The 13,458-nt window shown below is 36.2% G+C and overlaps 1 protein-coding gene across 2 annotated transcripts in view; it reads right to left on the bottom strand.

Moving 5' to 3' along the window:
- Positions 1–13,458, bottom strand: part of EML4 (EMAP like 4) — a 221,076-nt gene that overhangs the window by 96,286 nt on the left and 111,332 nt on the right. For both annotated transcript variants that reach the window (XM_071208789.1, XM_004448018.5), the window contains one exon: positions 1,752–1,881. In XM_071208789.1, the coding sequence (XP_071064890.1) occupies positions 1,752–1,881 (130 nt within the window). The remainder of the gene's footprint in view (positions 1–1,751; positions 1,882–13,458) is intronic.

Raw genomic sequence — 13,458 nt, 5'->3', positions numbered from 1 at the left:
TTTAAGGTATTTTTATGTATCGAATTTTATGATTCTGAACTTTGACTTTTGATTAACAAACCAATTGTCCTTCCCAATCATATTGGGTAAGAGTGCTTCTATTGTATAAACACTTAATGACAGAATTACAAAGGACAAAGCAGATGGAATAAAAACTTCAAGTGTTGGAAAAAATGGAATAAAAAATTCAACTGTAGAAAAGGTAGAAACAACTATCAACTCTCCATATTTCTTAATTCAAAGGGCTAAAATGCCCTTGTTACAATTTGACTACAAAATGCATAATCTATATGGAAATATGTCCAGGATCATTTAAAACAAATATACATAGTATATACAATTTAACTATTTCATTATAATAGTCTAAACGTTATAATACCATATTGACAATGACATTTCTTAATCTGATTCAGTTCTGGTGCCTTTTGACTTCATACTGGCCCTTGACTATTTCATGTTCAATTTTATTTAAAGCACGTGCTTAAGAAATGCAATTCAAAGTATCATATTAACTTTGAAATTAAAAACAAACAAAACTAAGAAGTTATTTCTTTCCTTTTGCTCTTTAAATTATCTTGAATGTGGAGTCCACAAGTTTTATAGGGGCCCAGTACAATCCAAAGAGAATATCCTCATGGGTTATTTAAAATCAGAAAACAGAATTCCTGTATTATAAAGTAACAAACTCAACTGGTCTTAGATTGTTGAGTCCCAATTGTGCATGATATTGATCGATGGATAGAACTACAGTTATATAAGAAAATAGGCTCAATTTAAAGTGTTGCTGGATAAATGGAAAGTTTATTAAAGATTATATACAACTGTGAGCTCATTTTCTTTTAATATGTCCTTTTCTCCTGAAAGTGTGGCACACAGGTAATAAATTTTGGCATCCTTTAGAGGGGAAAATTTAGATTCTATAATGACAATAAGTTCAAAGACTGATCTTATTTCTTCACCATTCCTGTAGCCAACTGTTTGGTTAAGCATATAAATCCATATTGAGGAATAACTGAGTCACTAGCACTAGTTAATTGAAGTAACTGTTTCAATCAGTACATTATTAAATATTATTTCCTTAATCATTCTTTGAAGAAAACAGTTGTAACATTATGGTAGGTGATTTATGGTCTCTCCAAACTCTACATGGATTAATTTGCTAGGAATTACACAAAAGGAGAAATAAACCTGCAAACAATTTTACTGAAACAATAGATTAAATTTATTAATTTATGAAAAGAACACTTGGAATCCAAAACTGTAATCTAATGAAACTTTCATATACCGCAGTACTATACTACTTTGAATTAGCATTGATTTAGTAATGGTTAGGAAATTTAAAAATTATAATAGTATTTAAATTTCCATTAATACAGATATATATTGAATGGTACTGTTTTCCCTTTAAAAATGTTATATTGACCATATCGCTTGCATGGAAAATTAGTTTACATCATTTCTTTAAATATAGTGATACTTCATCTCATCAATAAATGCTTGCCAGAAGTAAACATTTAAAAAGAAACAGAACAAGGAAATGAAATCTCTCTGCCCTTACTCAAAACCTAAAGCCTCCTCATGTAATTCAATAGAATAAGATGAATATAACCAAATGAGTACAGGCTGATGTCTCTACATTCAAAAGAAATGCTCACTTGGATTCCATATAGCTCAAGTTCAGTCTTTACAAAAGTAGACAGATTTATCACATTCATATAATTTTGCTTTATTTCCCCCTTACAAATGGGTACCTTTTGGCAGCAGATGAAAGTGTTTCTTTTCTTGCAATTGAGACAGAACTGGTGTGACTTGGTTTTCTGTTTCCACCACTCCCATTGGTTATACAGGACATGGAAATAGCTTCTCGAAGGCCTGGCTGGCCTAAAGATGTTTAAGAAAAAAATTTATATGAAATTTGAAATATTCCTTGAAAACTGGAGTTACCAAAAATTAAGTCCATTAGTATTTAGAACTGTCAGACTAAGACATAGAGTTGCAAAATTGCAACTAGACTCATTCTCAAGCTAAATAGTTTGTCCTCCACAAATATCAGCTTTAAAGTACATGGTTCAAAGTTGCGTCTCAAGTAAGCCACAAATCTCCAAGTGTCATGGATCTTCAGAAATACCGAAGGTTGTGCTGAAATTATAAATTTTAAATCCAAGGCACCATTAATGCTAAACCCCAGAATATTATTCCACATAAATAAAGTATAAATATATAAAGAAATCTCTGCTTTCTTAATTTACAGTAGAAGAACTGGATTAAGTGCATGGTAGATATGTTGGTATGGTCAGGAAGACAGAATTACAAAATAAAAAAGGCACATACACTAAAGGTCATGTTTAAATGAATGATCTGTGAATAGTTTTATGTGAAGATAGCAGAGGGGAAATTCTGGTTGGTATGTATGTCACTAGAATAAAAAAAGGAAAAATATAGGACTGCACAACACAGTGAACCCTACTGTAAAGGATGGGCAAAGATAATAGTACAATTATAAAAATGTTCTTTTATCAATTATAACAAAGGTTCCAGGCTAATGCAAGGTGTCAATAATAAGGTGGTATATGGGAAAGCTTATTTTATATATTACATGCACGTTTCTGTAAACCTACAACTTCTGTGTATTTGTGTGTGTGTGTGGTGTGTATGTGTTTAAAAAGCCCAGAGAGTACCAAAGTCTTACATATAGGGACTACCTAAAATAACTGGCATCTTAGAGTATTTCAAATATGGTGGCAATTAACACTATATTTTTGACAAGAACAGATATATGTTTTGGGGGAGTAATTTACATCATTAATCACTTAAGATACCGCTGTAATATAGAGATTCCTTGACACATCTTCACTGAATGAATCAAAAAAGATAAGAGGGACACCTACTGTAATTACTTTTTAGACTTTCCAAGAAAATTTTTACACATGACAAGGTATAGAAACCCCTGGATTATGCGAATTTCACAGGTTCTCAGATCTAGTTCAAATGTGCCAAACACATGCCTTCATGTTGCAGACTGTTGTTTTCTCTTAAAATTGTGGTAAAAATACTTAAAATTTGCCATTACAACCACTTAAAAATATACAATTTGATGGCAATTAGTATATTCACTATGTTGCATAAATATATGAGCACAAACTAGTTCCAGAACATTTTCATCACTCCAAATGGAAACCCCCACAACCCATAATTGATTGACTGGACCATGGGCGGGTACCTGAGGCAAACTGGATCAGATTCTTTTACTTGGGAATATGAGATTCAGGGACATCGAGTTAGTATGGCTAGTTTTCCTTGAGGAAAAAAGAAATAAGGCAGTATAGAAAGAAGAAAAAGTAAGAAAGAGACAAGCAGATGCCTGAGAATTCTCTCATTCTAAGTATCAGCCCCTTCTAGAGGATTACCAGCATTCCTGTTCTCACACTTTGTGAATTCCCCTTGTATTTTAATAATATATCCCTCTATGCCTTCAAACCCCAAACTTCCTTGGTTAAGCTATCGTAGTTTGGTTTCTATTACTTGCAACCAAATATCACAACAAACACAAAGCACAATAACTTAAAATTCATACTTTCAAGTGGAACATGGATCCAGGGTTAAAAATATGAAATTTACAACACAAGCTTGAAATAACAGAAAATACACAAAAAGACGAGGGAAATTCAAAACAATCTGAAATGACTGTTGCTGAATCTTTACAATAAACCTCATCAAAGTTAGCAACTCCCAATAATAGCTAATAAATTAGTATCATCCATAGCCTAAGAGTAGGATGCACTTGGTTACAGATGATTAGTTAACATGCAAGTATTTTTTTCAAAGTATGTAATGTTTAAAGAAACTTTGAGAATTTTTTGTTATAAATACAAAGAAATCTTAAAGCAACAACAACAAATAAAACCACACAAAGTAAAATTAGATACCTGCCAGAAGCTTTCTTTAATATTTAAAAATATCTTAAAAGGTAGAATTTTCATAGGAAGAGAAAATTAGAAGCATAGACACATTATATCTATGAAAAAAATCAGTTTTGAGAGAGGAGCTAAGTGAAAAGGGTACTTAAATTAACTGATGCCATCAATCTATGTATCATGTGCTCAAAAATCATACTTGAACAACAGTTGAAGGACTGCGTTTTATTTTATTCTTGGTGTTACAAATAAATGAATAAAATTCTAGTCAATATTTAATTGGCTATTTTATTGGTCTCTGCTCACTATACAGATTGTTTTTTTTTTCCTTAAAGATATATTTTATTTATTTCTCTACCCTTTCCCCTTCTCCCTTCCCGCCCGCCGCCCCCCTCCCCCCCCACCCCGTTATCTGCTCTCCATGTTCACTGCTGTATGTTCTTCTGTGTCTGCTTGCATCCTTGGTGGCACCGGGAAACTGTGTCTCTTTTTTGTTGCATCACCTTGCTGCCCTCAGCTCTCTGTGTGTGCGGTGCCACTCCTGGGCGGGCTGCACTTTTTTTCCCCGTGGGTCGGCTATGCTTGCAGGGCACACTTCTTGTGCGTGGGGCAGCCCCATGAGGGGGAGCCCCTGGAGTAGCATAGCATTCCTTGCACGCAGCAGCTCTGTGCATGGGCCAGCTCACCACACGGGTCAGGAGGCCCTGGGTATTGAATCCTGGACCCTCCTGTATGGTAGGTGGATGCTCTATCAGTTGAGCCATGTCTGCTTCCCTATATTGTTTTGTTGAGAAAAATAGGTTCATTGAGTTGGATTATTTAACAGATACAAGACTTCAGATTTTAGAGCAGGATATATGCAGAGAAGATATACAACTATGTGTACAGTTAGGGCCAAGTTATTAAGTAAAACTGCAGAAGTGGTGACCCCTCTGTCACCCTAATCTAAGCTAAACTAAACATACTACCAGCCACAGCCTCATTTTCCAACTACATTTGATTTAAGAGTTTGAAGTTTAATTTTCTCATTGTGCTTTAACTAGTGTTGTAAAAATAGAAAATTTTAAATAATAATAATTTAAAACCTCAGATGCAAGTTTTGGTAATGGATGATGGTGATGGTAGCACAACATTGTGGATAACACTGAAATATACATATATAGGAAAGTGATTAAAAGGGGATATGTTAGATTGTATATATGGAAACAGAAGAAAAATTTTTAAAAAAATCCATATACACTATAAAGTGAACTCTAAATTAAAACACGGACTTTAATTAATAATACAATTATAAAAATGTGCTATTATCAGTTGTAACAAATGTTCCACACCAATGTAAGGTGGTGATGGGGAGGTATAGTGAAATCCTGTATTTTATGCATGATAGCTCTGTAAACACAACTTCTCTAACGAAGATTTAAAAAGTGAGCCACTGGAAGTTACGTAAGTGAAAATCCTTGCTCTTAGGAAATGTACATGGAAGAACACATGTACAAAGACCATGGTGTATATAACATACTCTCGGATGTACAGAAAGCAGATGAATAGACAGCATGAAATGGTATCAAACGTTCCATTAGCAACCGCAAAGACTGCAGTAACCCAATCAATTTAATTCTGACTATCTCGAGTTAAGCCAGACCCCACAGGTTCAGGGCCATCCTTTAAAAAACAAAATAAAACACCTCAGTACTTCTTAATAGGTATTTTTAAAGATTGAACACTTACAGCTAAAAGACAAACTGAAGACTTTTACTATACATGACAAGAATATTACAATGAAAATGAAGTTTGAGAGGTGGACAGAGAAGGGTTGGGGAAGTATGAGTTATCTGAGACCCTTAAATGATTTATACATGGGAAGCGGATTTGGCTCAACTGATAGAGCACCCACCTACGATACAGGAGGTCCAGGGTTCAAACCCAGGGCCTCCTGACCCATGTGGTGAGCTGGCCCACGCGCAGTGCTGATGAGGGCTAGGAGTGCCATGCCACGCAGGGGTGTCCCCCGAGTAGAGGAGCCCAACGCATAAGGAGTGTGACCCGTAAGGAGAGCCACCTGCAAGAAAAAAGCACAGCCTGCCCAGGAGTGGCACAGCACACACAGAGAGCTGACGCAGCAAGATGATGTAACAAAGAAACAGATTACTGGTATTGCTGACAAGAATGCAAGCAGACACGGAAGAACACATAATGAATGGACACAGAGAGCAGACAATGAGGGCGAGGGGGAAGGGGAGAGAAATAAATTTTTAAAAAAATTTATATGTGGTTAAAATTATGCCATTAATGGAGAAATCAGGATAATCAATAGTTACCTTTCTTTATTAAAAAAAATCCCTAAACGAGCATTTCTTTGAAAAAGTGAAAAAGAATTACCAGCAAATGACATAAGAAATTTATTATCTTACTAAGGAGATTCATATAGTGATAGCTAAATGACAGTGTAAAAAATTGTACTATATTACCCGTTTGGCAGGATTCTGAGCATCTCACATCAATGATTAATCTATTATAGTTCAAAATGCATTTTAAAACTTAAGACATTTATGTTCAAATACTTATGTGGATTATTAGATGTCTCAAATTATTGTGCCTTCAAAACAGAAGAGACAAATTATCTAGACAATGATCAGTTTTCTTCAATCACCTTTCAAGTGTATGGAAACAAAATCTAATACTTACTTTTATCCCCAAAAGTTGTCTTTTTCTATTAAATTTTAAAAAAGGATATTAGCTACTTGAATTCAAGTAAAGGTAAGTAACTATCAATCTAGTAAGATACTAATAAAAAAGGGAAATTATTTCATATTAGCAGACTATGTTCTTTGTCCATCAGGGATGCTTTTCTTTCAGATTAATAAAAATGAAGGGGAGTGGATATGGCTCAAGTGGTTTAGCACCTGCTTTCCCCATGGGAGGTCTCAGGTCCTCCTAAAAACAAAAGCAAATAATAAGCAAACAAATGAAAAAAAAAAAACAACTCAGAGGAGCCAATGTGGCTCAATTGGTTGAGCACCAGCTTCCCCATACAAGGTCCCGGGGTTCAATTCCTAGCCCCAGTACCTTAAAAAAAAAACACCAAAAACCTGTTAGATAAAGTAAAAAGTACAATTTAATTTTGAACACTAATAGTAACAGCTTACAACTGTGCAGTACTTACTAGTTTAAAAAACACCTTCACATTCATTATTTTATTTAATTCGAATAATGCTCTATATTTAAGAGGGAGGAAAACAAAGGCTCAAAGAAGTTCACTTTCTGAACTGAAGGGAAAACATGTCATTTAAGGGAAAGTCCGAAGCCTGTCTATAGCCCAGGTTCTGTTGTAGTTCTTTGCCTCAGAGAACGTAAAATTAGCAGATAACTGAGGTTTAATGTTAACTAAAATTCAATTTAGGGAGCTGATGTGGCTCAAGTGTTGAGCACCTGCTTCCCACACGGGAGGTCCTAAGTTCAGTCCCTGGTGCCTCCTAAAAACAAACAACAAGCAAGCAAACAAATAAATAAATAAAAAATCAACTCAGGGGAGCTGATGTGGCTCACTTGTTGAACACTGGTTTATCCCACAAATGACATGCCAGTCCCAGGCTCATTCCCCAGCCCTGGTACTATTTAAAAAAAAACAACCTGTTGTAAGAAAAGGAAAAATATTTCCCTAGCATTGAGTAAGCATAAAAAGGGAATAGACTGAAAGGATAGTATAATTTGTAGCACAGAAACTCCAGTTTTAAAAAGATAAACAAAAAAGGCTTTACTTTAAAAAGTCTTTCAATAAAACTTACAATGGTTTAAAATTACACTAAAAGCTTTTCCTTGACAGAGTAATTTACTTTTTCTATAGAAAAAGATAGTAACATAAAAAGATTGCAGAAGAAGAAAATCAATGAGCTAAAATAAAATTTATTTTTCAACAGCATATGCCATCAGCTAACAATCACTTTTGTCGATTAACTAATGAAAACAGTCTGGGAAGATTTTAGACTGAACAGTACAATTTTATATATTTTGGCTCAGAACAGGAGTTAGATACAAAAGCTGAATGAACAGTCAAGAAATAGTGGCCATAAAAAAGAGGCCAACTGTTAGAGATCAAAATGGTAAAAATTTTTATGTACAACAAATTCCATCTCTATTTCAGTAATTTTCAAAGAAAATGCCTACTTAAGTCAAGAAAGCTTTTGTGACACTTGTTCAAATGAAACACTGTGTGAATGAAAGGTAAATTGTAAGACTTTTGAATTTTTCTAAAAACATCATTTTTCCCATCTCACTGAATGAAAGGGGCAAAGTTATACATTAAACTAGTTACTGATTCACTAGAACAAATTACACACACTTTAAGTAGGTTCTTTACTACTTGTGAAACAGGTTGGAGAGTACCTGTAAGAAGAATTTGCCTTTACATTCCTACCAGAATATATTGATAGGCAAAATAATGCCCAAACCATGCATTATAAAGGAATAATACTTTCCATCATTTTTTAAAATAGCCATGGATCTGGTAAAATCCAATTGGAATTTTTTTTTATTTTTAAAGAAGCTTTAGATTATATGTTATAACCAAAATACAGTGTATTCACATATGCCCCACCTCCCCCCACACACACTTTCCCCCATTAACAACATCTTTCATTAGTTGGTATATTTGTTTCCAAGTAATGAACACATATCAAAGCACCGCTCCTAACTGACCATGGTCTATAATTTATATTACGGTTTACACTTCATACTGCACAATTTTACAGGTTTTGACAAAATGTATAATGGCTTTTATCTGTCATTGCAATGTCATGTAGAACAATTCCAGTGTTTCAAAAATGCCCCATGATAAACCTATTCTTCCCTCTCCCTCCCCTCAGAACTTCTGGTGACCACTGTCTTTAAATTAATGTTACAAGTCAGGTCTCAGAAGAGATAAGCCATTTGAGATATGCTTTCCTTGACCTCACCTCCTTCAATTGGTTTTAGGCAACAGATAAGAGACATCTCAAATTCAGTAGAGACAATAGCCAGGGAAGTGGATGTGGTTCTAGTGACTGAACTCCTGCCTACCACACCGGAGGTCCATGGTTTGGTTCCCGGTGCCTCCTAAAGACAGCGAGTTGGCGTGACGGGCAGGAGCAGCAAGCTGACACAACAAAATGACGCAACAAGAGACACAAGAAGAAAACATAATGAGAGACATAGCTAAGCAGGGAGCAGAGGTTCCCTGTGCCTTCTAAAGAAGAAATGAGCAAGACAGCAAGCTGATGTGATGGGCAGGCACGGCAAGCTGACGCAACAAGATGATGCAATAAGAGACACAAGAAGGAAAAACAATGAGAGACACAAAAAAAGCAGGGAAGGAGGTGGCTCAAGTGATTAGGCACCTCCCTCCCACATTGGAGGTCTTGGGTTCAGTTCCTGGGGCCTCCTAAAGACACAGCACACAGCAAGTGCAAACAACAAGGGGGTGAGGAGAAATAAATTTTAAAAAAGAGAGAGTGAGAGAGACAATAGCCAAATGGTGAAAGAAGGCAGTAGTCAGGTTGTTAATGATAAATGGTCATGTTTTTGCAGATATAACCTCAGCAGCTGTTATTATTAATGAAGAGATAAGATGTCATTGTGGTAGTATATCAATGAGGTAAAATCTAATCCTGGCTATAAAAGCACAGAACCTCAGAATACTAGAATTTCAGAGTTAGTATATGCCTTAAAAGAGTTCCCAGATTGCACACGTTTTAAAAATATAGGTGTTCTGCAATTTATCTGGCAGCCCTACTTAAGAATTTGACACAAAAGCTCTATATTAAAGTGTGAATTAAAATAACACATACAGAAAGATGCTTTGTTTGCTCTCACTTTGGCATGGCCTCAAATTAGTATATAAATGATACAAAATGATTAGTAGAAGAATTTCCTGAGGTTAACTCTGTCATGAACTTTAAGTTTAAATACTCTCATTATGACTTACGGTCAGAACTATGCGAGGCGTGCTTCCCCTGCAGCTACTCCGCCAGGTCTATGGTTCTGTTCTACCTTCTTTGCACTAAGGAAAGACTAAAACAAGACCCATTCTACAGATCTGGCCCTTTAGAGTCAAGGAAACAGAGGCCTCACTTAGATCCAGCTCTTACCAGGCAGTTCTGACTCTGAATCCCAGTCTTTGGGACATCTTCCCATATATTCCTTAATTCCTCAAATACAGCTAACTGCAATTTCAAAATCTCTTCATCAAGTTTTCTCAGTATAGTGGGATGCAGAGCAACTAGGTACTTACTTTTCTTGAGCTTGAATTTCTCTTTGTGATAGTTGCTCTACCATTTCTGAAGACTAGTCTCCTTGACCAAAAGAAGGAAATAAAATAGGAGTTGAAGGATTGGTTTCTCTCTCTCTTCTATTAGCAATATATATGCCAATCAGTGAGTCTACACCTCATATTTTGTAGATTTAAACTCTTTTTTCCTGAAGTCTATATGACTGACTATGCCTAATGTTTCCTGCTGTGCCTCTTCTGAACTCGAAAAAATAAAATGCTCAATTCCTTCAAAAGATATTCATAACCTCCATTTTAATTACTAGGCTTCCCTACTAGGTAGGTGCCATCTGACAACAAAAAAATACTATCTTAGAATGGTTTCAAGGTATATTGTGGAACTATCATTCATTCTCACACAATTAGATTAACGTATAGAACTGATAAAATTTTTTAAGATTTATTTATTTCTCCCCACCCATTAGTCTGCACTTGCTGAGTCTATTCATCTTGTTTCCTTAGGAGGAACTGATAACCAAACCCAGGACCACTGATGTGGAAGGGAGGTACTTTATCGCTTGAGCCACCTCTGCTCCCTGCTTCATTGAGTCTTCCATTATGTTTTCTGTGTGTCTCTTGTTGTATCATCTTGTTCCGTCAGCTTGTGGTGCCTACCTGTCATACTAGCTCACTGTCTTCTTTAGGAGGCACTAGGAACCAAACCAGGGACCTCCCATGTGGTAGGCAGGAGCCCAATCACTTGAGCCACATCTGCTTCCCATAATAATTTTTTAAAAAGATTATTTATTTCTCTCTCCTCCCCACCCCCCCCCCCACCCCGGTTGTCTGTTCTCTGGGTCTATTTGCTGTATCTTCTTTGTCCGCTTCTGTTGTTGTCAGTGGCACGGAAATCTGTGTTTCCTTCTGTTGCGTCATCTTGTTGTGTCAGCTCTGTGTGTGTGCAGCACCATTCTTGGGCAGGCTGCACTTTCTTTTGCGCTGGGTGGCTCTCCTTACGGAGTGCACTCCTTGTGCGTGGGGCTCCCCTACGCAGCGGACACCCATGCGTGGCACGGCACTCCTTGCACATATCAGCACTGCACATGGGCCAGCGCCTCATGGGTCAAGGAGGCCCGGGGTTTGAACCACGGAGCTCCCATGTGGTAGATGGATGCCCTAACCACTGGGCCAAGTCCGCCACCCCAAAATAATTTTGATCAGTCCAAGGAGGTTCCCTATTCACATTCCAGATGCTTACTCCAAAAAACACAAGACACATTTTGACTGGCCATTTCTAGGTCTTCCTTTTTATTATTCACAGGAAGTTTCCAACTACTGTGCCACTTATGAAGTTTACTCAGATACAAATGTTTTTGCAATTATTTGACTGTTTTATTACTTTTATTATTTAATAAAATAATTAGAACAATAGAAATTGAAGATGCTGATGTAAGTGAAATAGAAGGTCTCAAAATGTAGTAAATGGTTGAAAATTATCAAGTATTACATGTGGCAATGACAAATGTTTAGCCTAACTGAACTCCTACTGGATTTGAGTGACCTGTATAATTGCTTGTGAAATAAAACAAAATTAAAAACATGGGAGAAATTTTGGAGCTACATCAAAGACTGAAGTACAAAAGATAATTTTATTTTATTTTTAAATTTCTTTATCCTATTCCTCTCTCCCCCAATATATACACATGATGTTAGGTCTTTGAGGAATGGATTATGTATGAATTCTCTACTTTTGAGTAACTAGAGCACATCAATTAAGCCATAGATCAACAGTTCTGGATTTTCAGTTTAAATTAAGTTAGTTTCTCTCTGATAAGCATATACATATACAGAGAAAGGTTTCCTAATGCCCTTTTACCTTTTCCTCAAGGAGAAAAAAAGAAAAAAGAAAATACACACAAAGCTAGCAAATGTCTCCCCATGGTAAACTAAAATATTATACTCTGAATTAAGATAAATGGAATAATTCCTGAAGTTGCTAAAAATTCTGATTAGTGTGCAACTTTGCATGAGGGGTAATGATGCTCCCTAACCCACTTAGAACTTAATAAGCTATGAATCTTCTATTTGCTCAACACCAACAAATTACTACCACTGTTCAAAACGTATCTATATTTCTAACTTTGATTTTCATATGTAATGGAATTGTTTGCTTTTGAACTTTTTATATTCACTCAAATGTCATTTTAAGATAATTATTTCAGGAATTTTTGCCTTTCTTTTCCAATGTCTCAAATGGCATACATCCTCAACTTAGTGTTTCTAGCAATTACTATCCTAAATTGACATTTCATACTGATATTAATATGATTACTGATTTCCTCCTCAGTAATTTCAAGTTTATGGTGAAGTTTTGGTTTCTGATTATGAAATATATATTCTTTTGAATAATAATATATTTTAAGTAGATTAAGCCATTCTATAATCCTTAACTGAACATTCCTTAAAATATTATTGTGAATAAAAAATTAAAATCTAATGGACTAAAATAACAGAAGCAGATGTGGCTCAAGCAGATGTGCACCCACCTATCACATGGGAGGTCCCAGGTTCAGTTCCTGGTGCCTCCAAAAGAAGACAAGCAAGACAGTGAGCTGATGTGATGGGCTGGCATGGTGAGCTGACACAATAAGATGATACAATGAGTAGACACAACAAGCAGGGAGCAGATTTGGCTCAAGCGATTGGGCGCCTCCCTCCCACATGCGAGGTTCCATGCTTGGTTCCCAGTGCCTTCTAAAAAGCAAGACGAGCACACACAGAGAGCACACAGTAAGCACAAACAGTGGGGGGTCAGGGAGAATAAATAAATAAATCTTTAAAAAAAATCTAATCGACTAAAACTTTGCAAAAATCTTCCAGTCCTATTCAAATAATCCAATTCTATAACAACTGCTGTGAAGTTTATAAGTGAAGGCCTCAATGATCCTATCTCTACTTCCTCCTTCTCAGAGTTACTATTCAGTTCAGGAACTTCTGATCTGCAATAACAAAACCACAGAAGAAAGGAGAACAACTTCCTGGCCATAAAAGAGAGCAAATTTAAAAAGGGGTTACAGGGAGTGGATGTGGCTCAAGCAGTTGGGAGGCCACCTACCACCTGGGAGGTCTTGGGTTCAGTTTCCGGTCCCTCCTACAGAAGATGAGCAAGACAGCAAGCTGATGCAACAAGATGCAGCAGTAAGGAAACACAACAAGAGACACAACAATCAGGGAATGGATGTGGCTTAAGCAATTTGCTGCCTCCCTCCAACATGGAAGGTTCCAGATTCAGTTCCTGGATGC

Source organism: Dasypus novemcinctus, chromosome 17, assembly GCF_030445035.2.
Source record: "Dasypus novemcinctus isolate mDasNov1 chromosome 17, mDasNov1.1.hap2, whole genome shotgun sequence".
NCBI lineage: Eukaryota > Metazoa > Chordata > Mammalia > Cingulata > Dasypodidae > Dasypus > Dasypus novemcinctus.
This window is presented reverse-complemented; position numbering and strand designations above follow the sequence as displayed.